Source organism: Lagopus leucura, unplaced genomic scaffold (assembly GCF_019238085.1).
Source record: "Lagopus leucura isolate 7727_CA_CO unplaced genomic scaffold, USGS_WTPT01 Super-Scaffold_100001, whole genome shotgun sequence".
Lineage (NCBI taxonomy): Eukaryota > Metazoa > Chordata > Aves > Galliformes > Phasianidae > Lagopus > Lagopus leucura.
This window is the reverse complement of record NW_024962262.1, coordinates 64,305,862-64,326,022: the sequence shown is the minus strand read 5'-3', so window position 1 is coordinate 64,326,022 and position 20,161 is coordinate 64,305,862. Positions and strand designations below refer to the sequence as shown.

Here is a 20,161-nt window from a genome sequence, read left to right as displayed (position 1 = left end):
AAGTTGTTCACTTCTTGTGACTTATTTTACAGTTTGGGCTAAAGAGATCAAGGATGCGTTTCATCGTCTTACTTTGTTCTTTATTTTTTGATGTGTTTTGCATTAATGTTAGGTTTGTATAGTTGCTTTTTGATTGAAGAGTAGGGAAGGTAAAACCATCCATGGAAAAAAGAAGTTTCTCCCACAGCCAATGCAGATGGCTTTCCAGTCACTGATATATAAGGCTAGTGAAATTGTCAATTTTGCTGAGACTTCACACATGCTTCGGTAATGGAGTTTTCTTCTGCTTCATTTTAATGATTAACTGATATTTTCAGTTGAATATCGTGATACTGCATAAACGGAGCTTACATCAACAGATACTTTGCCACAGCCAGGATTAGAATGTAATCTAAGATGGTGCCATCCACGTGCAGGCAGCTTCCACAGGCTTCTGGGATGCTACTTGTAATTTACAAGACTGTAGATGGGGGAAAAGGAAGCAGAGCTGATTCGTTTCAGCAGAACTCTGAATTGAAGGCCATCTTGCTGTTGAGACATGCAAATCTATATCTATCACTATATCTATAGTGTCAGAGCAGCATAAGATAAGGATTCAGAAGTGGTGGAAGTGTTATTTCTTTACACGACAGGCAGCATAAAATCTCGAGCCACTTGCAGATTTTCAATAAACAAAACAATAAACTCAAACAAGCAACAAGCACAATTCTATCAAGATTTTCTTACGTTAATTATTTTATTTTTTTAAGTAGACTTAAAAAATTGTCTGTCGCAAGAAACACAGTCATCGTAGCTTGGCTGTCGGAGTGCTTTCTGACACAGTAGCTCATGAGATACTATTTAAAACTTGAATTCAAACTACGTGGATTAAATGCAACCACTCAGAATGCATACCATCTCTAAGAGTTCAGAATAGCAGGATGATAGATTAAATGTGCAAGGTTGACTAGGATTTGAACTAACTTTGGTTTTTTTTCTATACTAATGTTGTAGAAAGAGCATTCTGCTGTGGTATTAATAGATTATGCAATTTCAGAGGAGCTACAAATGACATAACGCACACAGCAAAATCTTAGTTTGAAAGAGTAGAGAATAAAAAAATGAAATCCATCCTTCCAAATAACCTGAAATTGGAATAAATGGAGGAAATCTGGGGTTGTATTAAAAGCCTGGGAAGTTACTGTCAATACACTGAACAGGATATTGCTTCAGGAAGCTTTTATTTTGGCCTTCTGAAACAAAGCAATAAATTATATGGTATTGGTTAATTTTTAGTCACCTGGAGACAGATTTGTTTTGATTATCGTATTTACCAAATCTTGGCTATATATTGGTGCTCTGAAAGAGACATCAAGGTTTCGTGGCATTTGTTTTGAACGTATTTTAGAAAACCATGCACTAAACAAATTATGTCACAGATCTTCATGAGCAGATTTCAGATGAAGTAACTTGTATTCCTTTGTACCTTTTATAGGTGTTCAGTTTCTTCAGTTTCACCTTTGGGCAGTTGTTAGCGTTTCCTAAGTAGCGCAGGACCTCTGTGCTCTTCGCACAGCTGAAAGCTTTGTAGGTGCTGAAAGCCATTTGATTTCTGTGGAGGAAAATGTTGCTGAATACCTGATGATTGCTGTCCCTAAGTAGTTTTTCTTTACTAGAAGCCTATGAGATTTCCCATCCATTCCTGCTTTACTTTGCTGCTCCCAGCAAATTCACAACTGCTGCAGCTGCTCTAGACAGCTGCTGTGCTAACTCATAACAGATGTCAAAGTCAGAGGGCTGACATTTAGTGGAAATATACTATTAAATACCACCTTAGTGGTTTAGTTGACCCTGCTAGATAGTAGGCCACAGAGGAAAACATTTTCACACTGTGTTTGTGCCCAGGTACCTGAATCTCCTGGGAATTCTTTTGTAATTAGAAAGTAAGATTGGCAGGGTAGTATTTTTAAAGCCAAATTCATTTCTCCTTCAACACTGAGGACAAAGAGTTTGCATTATTGCAGGTGGATCTCACAGTGGAGCAGACTATTTTGTAGTTACGGTTTTGTGGCAAATGGTATTTGTGAGTGAAACTCAGAAGTGAATTTCAGGACAGTTCTTGAGTTATTGAACTCAGTGTGAGTTCCCCACAATGTCAGTGCAGAGCAGTGCTTGTGGAAGTAGGAGCAATGATGTGGTTAGAAATGAGACCGTGGTGGCTTCAAAGAGCTATGGGGCTGTGGCATTACTTGGACACCTCTAGAGAGGGATCAGCACTCACCATAATTATTTAACACAGTACTGCCTAATACAGATGTTTTTTTGTGCAGTGACATTACAAGATCCCACAACATTAAATAAATGGCACTAAGAATAGCAGAAGTTCTGCTTTACTTTTATCTCATTCACATAGAAGCATACCAGACACATTCTTTTCTTGCATCACCCAGCTTCTAGGAATGGGATAATGTTGTAAGTGGGACTAGCAGCTTTGATCACTGCAAATAACAGAATTTTTCTCATTCTGGCAGCTAAACACCTCATGACTCAGACTTTTCACAAGGTACTGAATCATAAGAATACGCTGGAGTAATTACACTGTAGGGAATTCTGGAAATACTCTTCCAGTTGAGCTAGCTTGGCTCCTTCTGGTGTGTATTCCCCCCCTCCGTGCTGTGGTCCTGCATAGCACATCACTTGGCCCAGGTGACTGAGATTCCTTATGGTTCCTTTGGGGCAGTGTGCTGTAGTGCGTAGCAGCTGAGCTGCTCTGCAGAGTTCTGCAGTAGTGATATGGAGGGCTAGATCCTTTCTGACACTGAGTACTCAGTCCTGATGTAAACTAAGAGTACATTAATAAAAGTCACAACACTTCAATCCACTTCTATTTTAAGAAAAAAGTACTGTTTGCAGATCTCTCTAAAGCCTGCCCCTCTCCTGCATTCTGTGGAAGAGAAGCAATTCAGTGGGTGCTTTGTGCTCTGTGCTTTAATCTAAAACTGCATAGATGCATGAGGTTGCTGAGCCTTTTTCTGCTCCTTGTAAAACACTCGCAAACTTATCATATTCTTTCTCTGCCTTTCTACTGCAGGTCATGACACCTTCCAAAACTTGACAGCACTTAGGTCTCTGTTATGCTGACCAGTGTCTTCTCTGTCACATAGCTTTCTCTCCCCCTGCTGTCTCATAACACTCACAATTACATTACTTACAGCAGCTCTGGGGCAAAGATCATTCTCTTTCTTAAACAGTATCTGCCTTTGAGGCTCTTAGAGGCCTAAGACTCGTGGTCTGGCAGTACCAGTGCTTCAGGAGTGTACCAGTTGCAATGGAATATGGCTTCTGGAGATGGCGAGTGTTTATTGTCACTGGACATAGAATGGGTACAGGGGGAAGTGTTTCAGCAGTTGATTTGCACCCAGCTTTCTTTTTTTTAAAGCAAAATACACCACAACAAGTGTTTGAGAAGAATCTGTTGGATCAAAGTGTGGCTTCTAGGAAGGTTCATAAGGGACATCTTTTCAGCTGAAGTCATTACTGACTGCTCGGTTTTGTTGTTGCAACTTAAAAGTGTTGAGAAACTTTCCTTTTTTTTCCCTTTTACTTCATTTTTCTCCTTCTTTGTGCCTTTGCTCTATCATTGTTAAATGCATGCGGGTCGACTTGTTGGAAATACCTTCTTGAGTACATTTATCCTGAATGTGAGAATAGTAATATTCTGTCTAATGGCTTTAGGTGTAAAATGTATGTGAGTACACCTATGTGTATATATGAGTGAATACATGGGTACATACATATGTAGGCAATAATAAAATATGTTTAGATAAAATAATTTTGAAGTTGGATAAACACGGTTTTACCACCACTGCTAATTAGAAGAAGTACACAAATTGACAAAATGTGCATGCCCAGAATATGAATCAGATTTTCTCTTTCATCCTTATCCTCAGCTGAAAGGGCTGTGTGTTGGTTTTAGTGGTTTTCTCAAGTGTTTTTGCTAAGTTAAAACCAAACAGCAGATTACAGAACTGTTCTTGAATAAATCAGCTCAGAATTGTCAGTGGATTTCAATGTACTTTCAGTCTTTGTTTAAAGCACAAATAGTTACTTTATATTAAGTTCCTAAATGGAAACTGAAGTGTCTTTTACGGTATGAAGAACATATTCATGTTGTGTTGTTGTTGTTGTTTTTTTCTTTTCTGATATTTCTTCCACTTCCTCTCTCTGGTCCTAAAGGAAGAAATGCCCCTGGAAAGCCAGTGAGAGAGGTTAGTGAGATGCAAGCTCACTGCCATGGCTTCTGTTTGTCACATCTTGCTTTCTGTGCCCAGCATGCGTGTGACAACGGCACGGTTTGTTTGCGTTTGTTAAAGGGTGGGGATTGTTTTCTTGTGGTTTTAGTTTTGTTTGGTTTTGCTGAGTGCATTTCCCACGTGTGCTCTAACAGCAGCGTACCTCTCAACTTTCCACAGAGACAGCGTTAGATCAGGAGCGTGCCTTTTCCTCCTGAAGACGGAATTCAGGGGCAGGGAGGAGAAAGCAATATGTTGAAAGTAAATCTTTGTGTCACAAATGTGGTCAGCAAAAAATGCTGCTGTAATTGACTTCTGTTCTGCTTTTCCTGCGTGTAAACAAAACAGAGAGACCCGTGTCCCTTACTGTTCTGTTTACATACTTGCAGTTTTATTTACATCTGTGTGCCAGTATACCAACCATGAACCGCAGTAATTAGGTGTCCTATTGTTTTTCTTCAACACAGTGAGAGTTGAGAGGTACAAGAGATTCAGGTGTTTTAATTTACTGATATACTGTTGCACTATGAAGAATGCTACTAACATTCACCAGATCCACAGTGCTGCTTTCAGTGAATGGACAGTGGTTTTCAGTGGGCACTTTGGACATGGTTTGTTTGATGCATTTGTACGTCGTTAATGGAGGAAAATGTTTTGTGGTGTGTTGTCATAGCCCCTTTTAAAGTATTTCCAGAAAGCCTTTATTTTTAACTCTGTGAAGCTGCTCTTCACTCTCCAACCAGAGACAACGTTTTCAAAGATGAATTCTCAGGGAAAATCATTATTGAAGATAAAATATTCAGGGACTGCCTGAGCGCAGTAGCAGGTAGCTGTGAAATGTCCTTTCCTATGCAGCAGGGCGAGCTCAAGGAAACGCACTACACTGGGCGTTTGGCTGAGCTCTTGTGAGCTCCCAGTCACCCACACACTACACTGGGTAAGCCAGGATTTGTTGTGATGTGATGCCTTGAAATACAGCGCTTCTCTGCATTTGCTGTAGCAGCTTGCACGGGTATTTGGAGGAGTGAGATCCTCGGTGCAGATTACATCTGCCCTCAAAGGTCAGGTCCTTTCAAATGGATGAAAAAGGGTGCTTGGCATGTCATCAGTCTGCTCCAGTTCTGAAATGGTGTGAAATTGATTTCATATCCAGCCCTTCGCATATGGTCTGAGAATTGTTCTCCAGTTCAGCAAAACAGGTTGTTGATTTCCATTATCCTCATTCATATGTATGCGTATTGTGCAGAAAAAGGAGAAGGTTCTGCTGCTGAGGACATTTGATACAATTAACAATATGAAGGTAGAAAAATGGCCATGTTTTTACCAGCTCGCATTCTATCAGCATAACCCTAAAAGCCCTGACTTCTTCAATGAATTGCATACTGCCCTCCAGTTGTGTTTGTGCTCACTGATGATTCCAGAGAGTGCTTTAGTAACTTGCAGAGCTGAATATAAAGCACAGTTCTCTGCGTGCTCGTGGAGTATATGAGGTAAGTTGCAGAACAGCTTTTACTTTATGCATGAATCCATTTGTGCATTGTCAGATCATGCAATTTTAAACCCGCTGGCCAAGTTTTGATCCCATTTTGCGCATTAGGTATTGTCTTCATGTGTAATCCCATGGATTTCCTGGCATTAACTCAATATGAATAAGGGCATCAAAATTCAAGCCACCAACAGAAGGGATTTTTTTCTTTTGTGGGGAAAGAGTAAGAAGTCTGTGCTGCTGAAAAGTGACCGTGCAGCTCTGGGCTTTCTTAATTTACGTTCTGTCCACTCATTGGAGGCTGAGTACTCCACGTTTATTTCTGTGACAAGCTGTACTGGAAGATTGATATTCAATTACTGTGCCCTCACCCAAGGGCCTTAATTCCAGTATCGCCTCTAAAGCAAATTCAGCAGATATGGAGCACATCATTCTGTTTGTGACCAGAAATGATGGAGCTACTGTCTGCAGAAATAAGGATCTCCCGCTTTCAAAGCGAACACTCTTGTATTAGTATTCCCTCCATTTTACAAGTATCAGCTAATACTCTCCTTGCCCACTTTGAGCAATGCTGCTGCAATTGAAAGACTGCAGTAGTATTTTTCTTAAATAACATCTTTCAATCTTCTAGTGCCTAAAGCATGGATAAAACCTTTTCAGCTTTAAAGTATTAAAAAAAAAAAAAAAAAAAAAAAAAAAAAAAAAAAAGGAGTTAATGCCTTTGGTGAAAATATATTAAAAACATTAATAATAAAGAGTGTAAAGCTATGATATATATTTTTCTAAGTGCTTTAGGGAGAGTGTTATTCTCATTTGCTTCTTAATTAAAAATGTCTGTATCTTATGTTTCAGTCTCACAGCAGGCAAGGAAGCAAGTGTTAAAAAAAAAAACCAGCTATATAGAAACTGTTAATTTGAGCTCTTAGGTAATAATAGCATTATGGAAGGTATATTCATTACATATACAGTACTGGGAAATTATTGCATATGTTAAGGCCACAAAGATGATCAGAGAACTGGAGCACTTCTCCTGTGAAGACAGACTGAGGGAGTTGGGCTTGTTCATCTTGGAGAAGAGAAGGCTCCAAGGAGAGACCTCATTACAGCCTTCCAGTACTTGAAGGGAAGGAGATTGACTTTTTCGATGGGCGTATAGTGATAGGACAAGGGGGAATGGATTTAAACAGAAAGAGGGGAGATTTAGGTGAGATGTTAGGCAGAAATTCTGTACTCATATGATGGTGAGGCGGTGGACTAGAGAGTGCCCCACCTCTGGAGGCACTCAAGGCCAGGTTGGATGGGACCCTGGGCAGCCTGAGCTGGTTGGGGGCAGCCCTGCCCACAGCAGGGGTTGGCACTGGGTGATCTTTAAGGTAACTTCCAACTTGAGCCATTCTGTGATTGTGTGTTGTTTTCAACTATTTGCAATCTTGTCCTATCTTTTACTCCCTTGTGCAAGTGACTCCACCCTCCACCCCTAGCACTTAACCCTGATAAATTTTTGCTGCATCATTCAGAAGGTTGCTCAGGTCATGTCTGCCACAGGAAAGGAGCTCAGAAGCTAAGGTGCCCCAGAGCAAGGGCAGCCAAGTTCCAGCCTGAGCTGTGTACCCACAGACATGGTAGCTTTCCACAGAGAATTCACAGAAACCCTGTGAAACACTTCACTCTTCTGTGCAAGCAGGTGAGGAATCATGAATCTAAATTAGACTGCTTTCCCAGTCTGCCTCTGGTGCTGTTACAAGGGAGCCTAAGGTAAGAAAGAAGGACTTTCATCTTTTATTTTGTGTTGCAAAGCTGCTCCGGGACTCGTGGCATCGTTAACGCTAACATAGTTCAGCAGTAAACACCTCTTCCCCAGACAGCGAAATGCAAAGCAGTGACAGGTCTTTTAAAAGAGCAGACTTGAAGCACGGTAGACGTCAGTGAATAAATACAGAAGCACCTGATGTAACTGTAGTGGAAGGCTTAATTCTAGCTGCTGCAGAACAAACAGTGTCACCAGGGGGCAGTGAGCTCAGAGCCAATTGGAAGCCCCCCTCACCTCGTTCTTCCTCCACCTCAGGGCAGCCTGGGGCACAAGGCTGGCAGGGGCACAGGCAGCAGCTCCTGGGCCACCATCACCCAGAGCTCTGCTGTTTTCATGTACATCCAAGCTGCTGGCAGGGCAGTGATGTCCAGCTAAGGGTTGGCTGGGGCACAGCCAAACTGTGTGCTCTTCTGGCTCATCCTACCTTCCCATGCTGTCCTGGGACCACAGTGCCAAGGCTGATGGACTTTACAGTCCAGCTGTTAACATAAACTGCAGTCAGCAGTGGTTTATAGTGGTTATGCTCTGAACTGTAAACTCAGATGGCTCAGGAGGAGATGCACGGTTGTTCCGCTCTTCTGCAGAGGAAGTTATGACCCGTGGTACAGGCAGAACAGGGACAGGAACTCGTATCTGCTTAATCACCCCAGCATAACGCTGCACAGCTTTTGTGGAGGGAGAACAGATTCGAAGCGTGGTTATCTCAAAAATATGGCAGCAATTAACAGAGAAAAGAAAAAAGCACTAGCATACATGCCCATAATTTTTATGCTTTGAAGAATAGCTAGAGATCTCTGCATCCATCTTGGCCTGTGTTTCAGTTGCCTGAACAATTTAGCAATTTGTACCTGCTGTGGCAGACTTTTAAAAGACTTGCTTATATTTTCTTCTGATTTAAGTTATTCTCTCTAGACCTAGTCTTTTCCTATAAAATCAGCTTGTTTTTGTTACCTTTACTGCTCTGTGTCTGACAGAAGAAAATAGTAGTAACTAGTACTGAATTTTTCTGAAGATGGGTTTTTGCAGTTTGATTGCAGTTTGGGTGATAACTCTTTCTTGAAATGAGAATGAAATTGGAATGAGTGGCCTTGGAGTCCCAGAAAAGTCTGGTATTGATTCTAGAATCAGTCATCACTGTGAATCTGAATGAGTGATCCCTCAAGTAATGTCTGCTCCCTCTGCAAGTTACCTAATAACAGAGGCCTCCAGCACCCTCCTGCCCTGTGTCTGTAGTGTGCTGCAGGCAAGGAAGAATGTTATTTAAAGCTAGAGGTTGCTTGACACAAAAAGGACTTTCATCCTCCAGAGTCAGTATGTTTGTAGGCATGCTGCAGAACAGTCAGTTTATACCAGGGTTATTCTGGTGCCATTTGCTACCTAAGCATATCAGAGCTTCGTATAAGTAGAGCAGGCCAGTGACAGCTGTGTTTCAGTTTACCAGAGGATCTCCAGTCCAAAATTATTGCTTTCCTATGACTTCGTCAATTTTTCTTTTTCCTGGATTGATCTCAGCCAGAGGGATTGCACTGTAATAGGGAGGGGTAAATGAAGATTGAGGGCCATTACTACAATTGCTTCTTAAAGTTCGTGCTAGCATTTAATTACAGCCTGCCTGGTGTAAGAAATATTATCCCTTAATCTAAGGTATCTTTTGACCAAAACTTGGCAGGAAGTTTTCATATGCTGTTTCTTGACATGCTTATGAGCGAATGACAAGTTCTTGCATAGGATTAAGACTGTACATTAATGTTTTTTATAAGAAATTACTGTGTGACGCATCTCTTTTTTCTGTATATGAGTGTGAGAAAGAAGATACCATTGCATTAGAGCCAAGTATTTCTTTGTCTCAATATTGGGCACTGTGTCATGTGCTCACTCTGAAGTGGAAAGCTTGGTGAGCATTTATTGCTTAGATGTGGGATAATTTTGTATAAGGAATGCTACATTCCAAAGAACCAGTTCAAATGTATGTATGTGAAGGTAAAAAGTGGTAGTAGCTCTCCAGAAGAAAGAAACTTCCCTGGACATTTCTTAGGTCATCCTTTTTCCATTCTGTATGCTGGTGAATATTAAGTAATGTCACCCCAAGCTTCTGTGCGCTGTAGAAATGCTGGCAGTGCATGATTATCACAGTATTTGAACATTTGGAAGAGAATGGACTTTTCTTCCAGCTTGTGTTGGTGAGCGTGATTTGTCCCACAGGAAAGGGTTGCTCTTGTTGTTAGAGACAACAGCTATGTCAGGAGGGGCAAGAGCCCTGTAGGTGGACAGTATTAAATGGCTTAAGCCTGGCTTAGTCAGGCTTCTTCAGGGCACAGGTAGTGAGTTGTGTGAAAGATGCATCTTGGATGTTCTGGTCATGTCCTGACTTCATTCAGGTGCTCCTTCTTTTTGGACTATGGTGAGGGCTCAGCATACAGGTTGACACAAAGCATTCCTGGGAAGCAGAGACGTGGGCAGACAGTGTTGCACCTTCAGTGCTCTCCCAAGGAAATACTCTACTGCAAGTACTCTCGGGGAGTAAATCAAACCCTGCAGGCCATAGCAACATGGAGTTTTATTGAGTAATGCTTCCCCTGTTAAATTCTTTCATTTCCTGGCATTCCGCTGCTTGGGGCCTTCAAGAGTTGGAGTTCATGTGCACTTCTTCACATCTAAATAAATCTTTCTTCTGTCATTATTTTCTGACTCCTTTTTTAATTCATTTATATGTTTGGCCTCTACGTCAGCCTGTGGCGATGAGTTCAATAATGTAATTATGTACTGTGTGGAATATAATTTCCTTCTGCTGCTTTTAAGACTTGTCTGCTTGCTCCTCCATGTCCTTGCAAGGAATCTTGAATTGGATGCTTATCCTTTAGGCTGTCTAGATCTCTGCCATATTCCCTCTTCAGTCATACACTTTCAGGAAGGAGGCTCCAGGTGGGCTTCAGTTGCTTGAACCACGATCTCTGTCATTTGAGATGTTTCAAGGGTGTTTCAGACAGTGGTAGGGGGCTGCAGAACTGCCACAGGGCTTAGAGAAGACCCAACATTTCCTGAACAGTTGCCAGAGACCAGCAGGGAGTGCAAGGTGTCTAATCTGACAACAGTTGGCATTTTAATCCCCCTACCTTCACATCTGTTTAGTCTCTAATTTTGTTGAAGCAATTTGTTACTGCTGGTCAGCACTGTGACCTTTAACTTTCCCTTGGTGAAATGAGCGTGAGAAGAAGTTATAGATTCTGTCTTCAGAACCTGCAGTCTGCATTTATTTGTCACTTCTGTGTGGGAGGCCTGTATGTAGTTACTTGATAACTGGGCGTCTTAGTACTGCTGGACTGCTGTCTGAAAGGCAGAGGACATTACAGGAACTATTACTGAAGAGACTGAGTAAACCGCAGCCATTTACTTTGTTCCAGCTATCAGTGCAGCCATCCTGCTGGGACTCCTTGCCTTTAATGAAGTAGTTAATTACTGCTGATCTGTTTTCTATTTTTCTCCTCGATAGAACTTTGAACGCTCAAACACTTGCGCCACCAGTTGGAAGGATTTCGGTGATATTGTTGGATGTAATGACGGCTTTTGGTGAACGTTTGTTACGATGCGGTTTCCTCACTACTGGGGATTTTTGTTGGAACGCAGACACGCTGGCTTATTGTCAATGTAGCTTACACTAGCTGTTCCAGCCAGAGCTGCTGTTAAGTGTTTCAGGAAATTGGCAGCTTTTGCTTATGATGACATATGCTCATACAGGAGACTTTTGGAAACAGTACTCTGTAGCGTACTGCGCTGGGGATGCCGGTGAGCCGTTCCTGGAGAGTGACACATCTTGTACTTGGCCTTTTCCACGAGATGTTCCTGTCTCATTTTAATGTCCTCTTCTTTGCCTTTCTTTTCTAGGCCACAATGTAGGGAGCCTGTTCCACATGGCAGATGACTTGGGAAGAGCGATGGAAACCTTAGTGACAGTGATGACTGACGACAAGGTGTTAGAATAGCAAGATGTGTTTTACAACTTCAGGCGTCCCGCATGGTTTTTATAATATTCATACTACAAAGAGGATTAGACTGTAAGAGTTTACAAGAAAACAAATCTATATTTTTGTGAAGGGTAGTGGTACTATACTGTAGATTTCAGTAGTTTCCTAAGTCTGTTTCTGTTTTGTTAACAATGGCAGGTTTTACACGTCTATGCAATTGTACAAAAATTATAAGAAAACTACATGTAAAATCTTGATAGCTGAATAACTTGCCATTTCTTTATATGGAACGCATTTCGGGTTGTTTAAAAAAAAATTTATAACAGTTATAAAGAAAGATTGTAAACTAAAGTGTGCTTTATAAAAATAATTGTTTATAGAAACCCCCTTTAAAAAAAATACAAAAAAAAAAATACTGAGGCAGTGCATTTGTTCAGTATCATTTCAGCTCTGCAGCTGCATCAGAGAGAGATTCATGTTCTGTGTTCTTTTCCTGGCCTGTCAAAGAGGAGAGAAAGAAAAAAGCATTTCCTGCAGCGACACCAAAACGGCCAACTTAACATTTGTCATTGGTTTTGTCTGAGTAGGGCTGGCTTTAAAAAAAACCTCCTGGACTTCCAGTGAAGATAGATAGTTATTTCACTTCTTTCCAATAAAATTAATAACTTCATGAATCACACTAGTTGGCAATAATTAAATGAAAGAGCACATGACATGACAGAGCCTGCAAAAAATTAATGAGAAGAAAAAAAGAAGAAAGAAGGAAAGAGTTTAATGATGTCCAATACGCCAGCATTTCCTCTGCTGACTAAATCCCTGAATGTCCTTAGTGAAGGAACGTAGAATTGCCTTACCGGATGAAACCTTTGGACCTTACTGTCCGGTACTCTGCTGGCTGCAGCCAGCGCCCAGAGCTTTGGCAGGAGCTGCGTGTGGCTTTCCCTGCCCGCTGCCACTGTTAGCATCACCTTGCTGCACACGAGAGAAGAAAGGGAGAAGTTCCCTCCTGACCCCACGTGGGATCAGCTTCTGACATGAAGCACAAGTGGGTTACTCACAGAGCACCTTTGCTTGTATGGCTTCCAACACTGTTAACGAACGTAGAGCTACTTGATCCTCTGGAAAATAAAACCACACCTTTCCACAATGTCTGTCTCAGCCTGCTAGAGCAGCTGGTCCCAAGGAGCTGTAATGCAGCAAGCAACCTTTGAGGAAGGCTGTAGAATTACTGCTGTTCTTGTATGTGTATGGTGATCAGGTGAAGGTAGCCACACTGCTCCCCGAGATATTTATCTTCAAAACAAAGGCCCTGATGCTTTCTCCTTCCCCGTTTCTCTCTACAAGTAACACCGCACAATTAACAATAAAGTGAGAAAGAGAGGAACTGATAGAAAAACAGATTAGCCAGCATAACTGCAGCTCTTGAGAGGTAGGTTTGGGTATGAGGTGCTGTCAGCAAAAGCTTTACCACTTCATTATCTTAACCAGCTTTTAATTTTCTCTTAGATACATAGAAACACACCGTCTGACTTTATATTGCAAAGTACAAATCTGTTACCTCTTCTTGTATGAAGTGTAATTAAATTTGGGAAAGATTTTATTTTGAATGCTAGTTAACATTGAACATGGCTAGTCATGCTATTTCTACCTCACTTTGGTTTTGTGGTGTTCCTGACAATTACGTACAGATATGTTACATCATCACCACTCGTCCATTGTGTGAACGGGTCTCATCATTTAAGTAAGAATGCCAATAATTCACAAAGAATTAAGTACAATCCCCCCAAACCTCTGCTTTCATAATAAAGAGCTTTATTTAACACTTTACTGCGGTAGGAACCCCATGTAATTCTCGTGGTCTTCTTTACCAGAAGGTTTGGTCTGAGATCTGGGAAAGAGATGGGTTTCTTCTCGTTTTTTTCCCCCTTATGCCCACCCTTAAACCTTCTCTTCAGAAAACAAAAGGAGGAAAATGGATTGCACGGTTTTTTTCATCAGGGTTTTGTTTTGTTTGTTTTACTTTCTAGGTCTTAGTTTTGGAGTGAGTCTGTCAAAAATATTTAAAAAGTTGAAAGCTTTATCACTGCTTTTTGAAGCATAATTTGGGAATTGTTTCATATTCCTTATAACGACAAAGTATTAAACTGTAAAACATAATCAGTGTAATTGAATACATAAATACCATATGGCATGTTATTTCATTGTTACTCAGTACTGGTTTATTACTTGGATATCATAATATATTGTGTTTTAACACCAACACTGTAACATTTACTAATTATTTTTATAAACTTCTGTTTTACTGCATTTTTCACAACATATCAGATTTCACCAAATATATGCCTTACTATTGTACTATATACTGCTTTACTGTGTATATCAATAAAGCACGCAATTATGTTATAAAAGGTCTGATGTTTCTGTTGAGGTTCAGTGCCCAGCTGGTGCCTCCCCTCTGCAGTGGTGCCACCACTGTGCTGCCAGCTCCCAAATCCCCTTCTGACCGCCATCTCTGTGCTGTGGGCAGCACTTGAGGTTTGCTTGGCAGAGGGCAAGAGGCTCTTCTGGCTTTCGTTTTTCTCCCTGTTAGTATTTTGGGCCACGTGAAGCACGCAAGCTGTTGTAGGGGAGCAGCACGTTCTGCTTCAGAGGGGGGGATGAAATTTTGTCCAATACATCGACAGTTTGGTACTGTGAAGCAGAAGCAAAGCTGAGGTTTGGTCATTTGTCTGACATGTACCAACTCCTCTTTCGCAGGGCTTTGGGAGTTCCCATCAGAGAGGCTGATCATGTATGTCCTGTCTCATATCTAAGAAATACACATAGGTTTTATTATTTGGACTCCTCTCAGTTGTACCGTGAGTGTGTCTTTGAGCTCTCCCTTTCAGAAGTAATACAGTCAAAAGCAAAAAGCCAAAAAAAAGCACATATCTTTGTGCATGTTTTTAATAAAACTGCAAAGGAGGAGGTAGGAATTCCCTCATGTCATTAATCTGAGGAAATAAATATGCATCCCACAGCTCTCTCAGATCTGAGTTAACTCTGGATCCACTCCTACACACACATGAACTGGGGAGTGCCGTGCTGCACCGGAGCCTCCTCTGAATGTCATGCAATCCACAGCACACAGAAGCCCTCAGTGACAAAGCGTCTCCTCAGTGATGAGGCATCTCCTGCTTAATGCAGTTAAGGAAAGGGGGGGGGAGGTGGTTTTCTCCCTGCCAGTCGTTCTGAGGTTGGTTGCACATGAGGAGGTGCCAGAGGGTTGTAAGCTCGCCCATGAGCCTAATGGGTAAGGTTTGTCTTACTAAATATCTAAATGAACTGGAAAGTGACAACAGGGCGTGAGTGAGAAAGAAGTGGCACTCTGCCTCAGCAGCAGAAGCAGGGAAAGCAGAGCCACATGGGCCTGCATCAATGCACCCTTGCTGAGCCACGGCTGCTGCAGGCACGTGCAGGCCCCACTGCTGCAGACAGAACGTGGCCAGCTGCAACAGGCCTGGCCATGTGCAGAGGCTGGAATGGGCTAACGGAGTGGCTGCTGCTGTCAGTGCTGCGGCTCTTCAAGGCAGTGCAGTGCGTGCAGCCTGCCTGCCATCTGCATTGAACTCCCCACTCCCACAACCCCGTTATCTGTAAATCCCAGCATCCCAGTAATAAAACCTGGCATTTCTGAATGCTTCTTATCATCATTCTCCTTAGGTATTTTTAGGCTAAAGATGCTCATTTTAAGTTAACTGTCCAATGTGTTTCCTTTGCTCTCTGAGTAGCAAATATGATGATCGTTCTTTACAGTGGTTAATAAGAGGCCATTCACCAACAAACTTTGTTGTCATTCCCTTATCTTTTAGATGGCAAGAAGAGAGGTGGAGGCCATGCCAGCCAGGTCAAGCAGTCTGACGGGACACCTGGGCAAGGAGAAGCAGCCCCCGGGGTATGGAGGAGGTGGGGTCCCTCAGCCATCCCCACTGAGGCCACCATTTCTTGTGCCCTCTATGTACCACAGTCAGGAGCAGTGGTAGTAATTCACTTCCCAGCTGTCAGCTGGCACGCTGAATCCCCATGAGATCTCCCTCCCTGGCACAGAACACTCACATTTCTCTGGGAGCTTGTTTCAGCTCAGAGCAAGCTAGATCAGCTCATTAGGAAGAGCCATAACTGTGAGACAGGTGGGGGTGTCCAGATCAGCTGAGACTGGTGCAGCAATCCCTGTAAACTGATACTTGCCAGCCTTCAGTACATACTTAGTTCTGAAAATCTGGCTGAAAAGTGGTTGTGGCTAAGGGAGGGATGAGATGTAAGGAAATCACAGAGCTGTAAAAGTGAACCATGAGGCTTCACAAATACACCACAGTGCTGTTTCAGCCTATTGCCTAAATCCTTACTTCTTGCCAAACCAAGGCTCCCGTGTGTCAGGCATGGGTAACAGCATGACAGGTTAAGGACTTCTTTTCATCGATTGAGCATTACAATGGATACACCATTTATTTACTTGCCTGCACATGCCTTTTGCAAGCTGTGTCCAAGAAATCCTCCCCACATAATGGCTTAAGCAATCCACTATGTAATGTTCTTCCTTCTCTCTGTCAAAGGAAAATAATCAGAAAATTATGTTAATTCCTTCAGCGTTTCTGTATCTGTTTCCTTCCACATCCTGTACTTGAATCAAAACCAGCAACATAAAGTGCTAAATGAGTCAATTAAATCTCTATGAAACGAGAAGAGTGTTTGGCCCCTAGCACAAACCTGCTCATTTTCTGCATGCCCTTCTGCCGCAGTATTGCTGTCACCATGCCAACTCCTGCCAGCCACTACAGGCCACTCCTCAGCCTTCCTTTGCATACTTGGGAGGACAGAGTTTCTTGCTCCCACACTAACAGGACAAGAGCTCTTTTCTCTTGGAAGCTGAGGAGCAGCAGAGCCTTGAAATGTTGTGACCAGCTGGGGAGCACTGTAGTAACAAAGCTCCTTGTCCAGTACCAGGCTGGGCACTAGGGACAGGAGTCCTAGAGTCATAGAACCACGGAATGGTTTGGGTTGGAAGGAACCTCCAAACCCACCCACCCCAACCCCTGCTGTGGGCAGGGCTGCACCCCACAGGCTGCCCAGGGCCCCATCCAACCTGGCTTTGAGCACCTCCAGGGATGCACAGTGAGACCACAAACATTTTATGGGAATAGCAGTCAAGTGCTGCAGATGTAGAGAGCTTTGCAGAGGTACATGCTTATACACTGGCATTGTTAGGACATGAAGTGTGAGGTTAGAATAGCAGCAGTACATTCCACAATAAAATCATAGCTGTTTGATATCTAAAGATTCACAGCTAAGCTTGCACTACATAGAGATGCTCCTACTGATGATCCATGGCAGTGCTAATACACAATCAAAAATATCATTATGAGAGGGTTTTTACTTCTGCAGGAGGATAATTTTTAGTTGTGCTTCATTCACCAGACAAATGGTTTTATTTTAACACTGATAGAGGAGGTACTTCTTTTGCACAGAAGATTAATGGCCATTGCCAGTATCATTCCCCACTGCACCCAGCAGAGAACATCTAGATAAAGGGCTGCAACCAGCTGCAGGTGATAAGGCATGAAACTGCTACTTTTTTTCTCCTACCAACCACCAATACAAGCTTGGAAATTCATGGTCCTGAGAAAATACTAGTAGCATGAGAATAAACAGTATCTACATGCATCTATGTAAATATGTGCACGCACAGACAGAGGCTGCTTGCACATGCACACACGCACACACGGAGCCCTTTGCTGTGCTGTGCCTGTTAACTGCTCTGTCAAAAAAAAAACCTCAGCCCACCAAGCAAATCTGGAATTGTTTGTGTAGAGATTCCCACTGACACACCTGGCAGAACCGGCCTAGCGCAGCCATCTTGGCAGAAGCTGAAGACATGAAGACACTGCTGAGCTGTGCCTCCACGCCAGGCCCCAGCCCATCCTACTGGGCTCTCTGCCTACTCCTCAGGCACTGAGGAACTCAGCCCTTGGCAGGGCACTGCACAGTGCAGGAGTCGTGACTATCAATTTTATTAGTGGATTTTGTTTGTTCCATGGCTTGCATTTTAAGCCAGGGGTTGCCAGCTTGCTGGGCTGGGCTACAACCAGTCTGACAGCAGCCCCTGTGGGCCTCGAGGTCCTCATCCAGTGGTCCCATGGGTGTTTGTGCTCCATGGAGTCAAAGCACTGACTTCACCTGTGGCATTCAGGGACCTGGGCACGGGACATGGATCCCACTTTGCTTCTCGCCTAGGCTGGGCCCTGTCCCTGGCTGTGAGATCGGGGCCGACGCAGCCCTCAGAGGCTCCATGATGTGGAGCTGTTGCCATGGGCACCGCAGCAGCAAACAATGATAGCATTGAGGCAGATGAAGGGGAAAAGGGCAAAATAGGGTATCTCTGTCCCACTGCAAATATGGCTTCCAATTAACTGTGGTAATTACCTGTGGTGATTCCATGGTTTAGAAGGAAGTCCCTTTAACAGCACACTGCAAGAGCCACCCTCTGTTTTGCCTATAGTAAAGGGGCTTTTTTTCTTTCTTACAAGAAAAGAAATCATGGCCATTAAGTAACTCCCATCAGTTATTACTAAGGCAGCTGTTTCATTATGGCATGCACTACTCCATGTTATTTTTTCCAGACTGTTAGCTGTTGTGCTCTGATGGTCTTCCTGCCCATTCCCCCCAGCCCTGATGGAAGTTTTCCATTTCCATGGGTAAGGGGACATTTGCTCAGCCCCAGTGCACTGAGTTTCTCTCCAGCTGGGCTCTGCGAATGACCCAGAGACTTCATTCCTTGCCTAGCATCTGCGTGATTGTCTTGCTAGCTGACCTATCCCATTTGTACCAAGTAGTTGAGACCCATTGCCCTGCCACTACCCCCTTTACAAATGCACTACAGTAGTGCTGTCAGCCATGATCTTACCTTTTCTGCACTTTCCTACAGCTTCTCTCCAGCCGGTGAGTCACGACTGTGACCTGACCACATGTGCCACTCACACAGAGAGCTGTGTGACTGCTTTATCCATCAAGAACCTATTTAACAGAATAACCTTCTTTTCTGCCAGGTCAGGCATGTTCAAGAGACACCTTCTTCATCATCCCTTTTCTTCTGGTCAGAGTTGTGTCATTCACAAAAGGAATAGCACAGAAGTGAGCCCTCCCATAGGCACTGCATGCAGGAAAAGGCTCAGTAAAAAATCCTTTGCTTCCATCATTATGCCCCATGCAATATCCCGGAGTGAAGACTGTCCTCTTGTCCTGGGCTCTTCTGCCCTGGGATGTAAAACTTAAGAACACACTGTGTATAGCTATATACAGGATACTGGTGGGACCTATTGCTTCTATACAAGGTGAAGTTTCTGGCATTAAGAAACCACTCTGCCTCTTTTTAGAGCTTGGATTTTAATTTAAGGATGCTACCTATGCTTGGAACTTCTTCACTGTGGGCAACAGAGAGGTTGTGGTGTCTCCTTCTATGGAGATATTCAAGATCCACCTGGAAACCTGCCAGTGTGACCTGCTGTAGGGCTCCTGCCTTAGCAGAGGAATTGGACTCGTTATCTCCTAAGGTCCCTTTCAACCCCTGTGGTTTTGTGATTCTGCAGACAGTTCCATTTACAAAAGAAAGGCTGTCAAATTCAGGGCTTTGGGTATTGCCTTCATTCTGGCAGCAGTGTGAAGAGTGCTCCTTGGCTGGCTTCACCATGCATGTTCCTGCCCACCATTGCAGGATTTAGTGGTACTGCCAACACACGTGTGTGGCACTCAGCTGTATCAAACCTGTTGTGTGTGCACAAAGTGCTGCTGTGAGCAACTTTTCCTCAGCCAGATCACAAAAGGATGGCAGCATAGCATGCAGAGTGCAACAGTCTCAAGTACAGTGCAAAGGAGCTGTACCTCTGCATGACAACAGACTGTCTCAGTGTAACAAGTCCTTAGGGAAATACAGGATGCCAAGAACTAGATGGTCACTTTAAAAACCTTAAGATCCTGAGAGGTAGTGAGTTACCTGTATATTTGTGTGCATTTCTGCACAAGAAACGGACAAATCCTACAGGTGTGATTCATTATCTATAGCCTGTGACGTGGAGCAGAGATACAGGCTCATCCCCAAAATATCCCTCCCAGCAGATAAACTGCAGCAAGAAGATTTTGAAGCTGCACAGCATGAAGGATAACCTATTTAGGACAAACGTGTGCATGATGCTATCAGCATTACTGACACAGTTACCAGAGCTCACAGAGAGCTTGAGGAAAGGGTTAATACATCAAGTCACCTTTTATAGAAGCACAAAGCTTCTATAGGTAGACTCAGAACAAAGTCACATTATTGATGTTATTCCCTTAGCCCCAGGGTGCCCCCCTCTCATGTAGTGGGATTATCAGCATGGGAAACAGCAAACAAGGGATGCTTCGTGCTGGAGTGGGTGCTGGAGGGGAGCTAGTTCACCGGATGGGGTAGATGACAGAGGAGGTCAGGTCTATGTGCGGGTCCAGGCATTTCTGAAGATAATTTCAAGGTCAAGCAGACAGTAGGAAACTTCATTTAGCACGCGCACCCACAGCAGAGGCTTCTTTAGGGCAGAAATGGTTGAATTTATGAAAGGCTCCTGGC

At 43.1% G+C, this 20,161-nt stretch overlaps 1 protein-coding gene across 18 annotated transcripts in view; it reads left to right on the top strand.

Annotated features, from left to right (window-relative positions):
* The window catches only part of DMD (dystrophin), a 986,794-nt gene extending 973,696 nt beyond the window's left edge, over window positions 1–13,098 (top strand). For 8 of the 18 annotated variants that reach the window (XM_042866639.1, XM_042866634.1, XM_042866637.1 and 5 more), the window contains 2 exons: window positions 4,216–4,247; window positions 11,450–11,507. Coding sequence is in view for 9 of the 18 variants with exons in the window: in XM_042866635.1 (XP_042722569.1) it covers window positions 11,450–11,547 (98 nt within the window). In the remaining 9 variants the exon portion in view is untranslated. Of the gene's footprint in view, window positions 1–4,215; window positions 4,248–11,449 lie in introns of all 18 variants that reach the window. The other 10 variants (XM_042866641.1, XM_042866638.1, XM_042866645.1 and 7 more) reach the window with 3 other exon arrangements.
* Window positions 13,099–20,161: the final 7,063 nt, after the last annotated feature.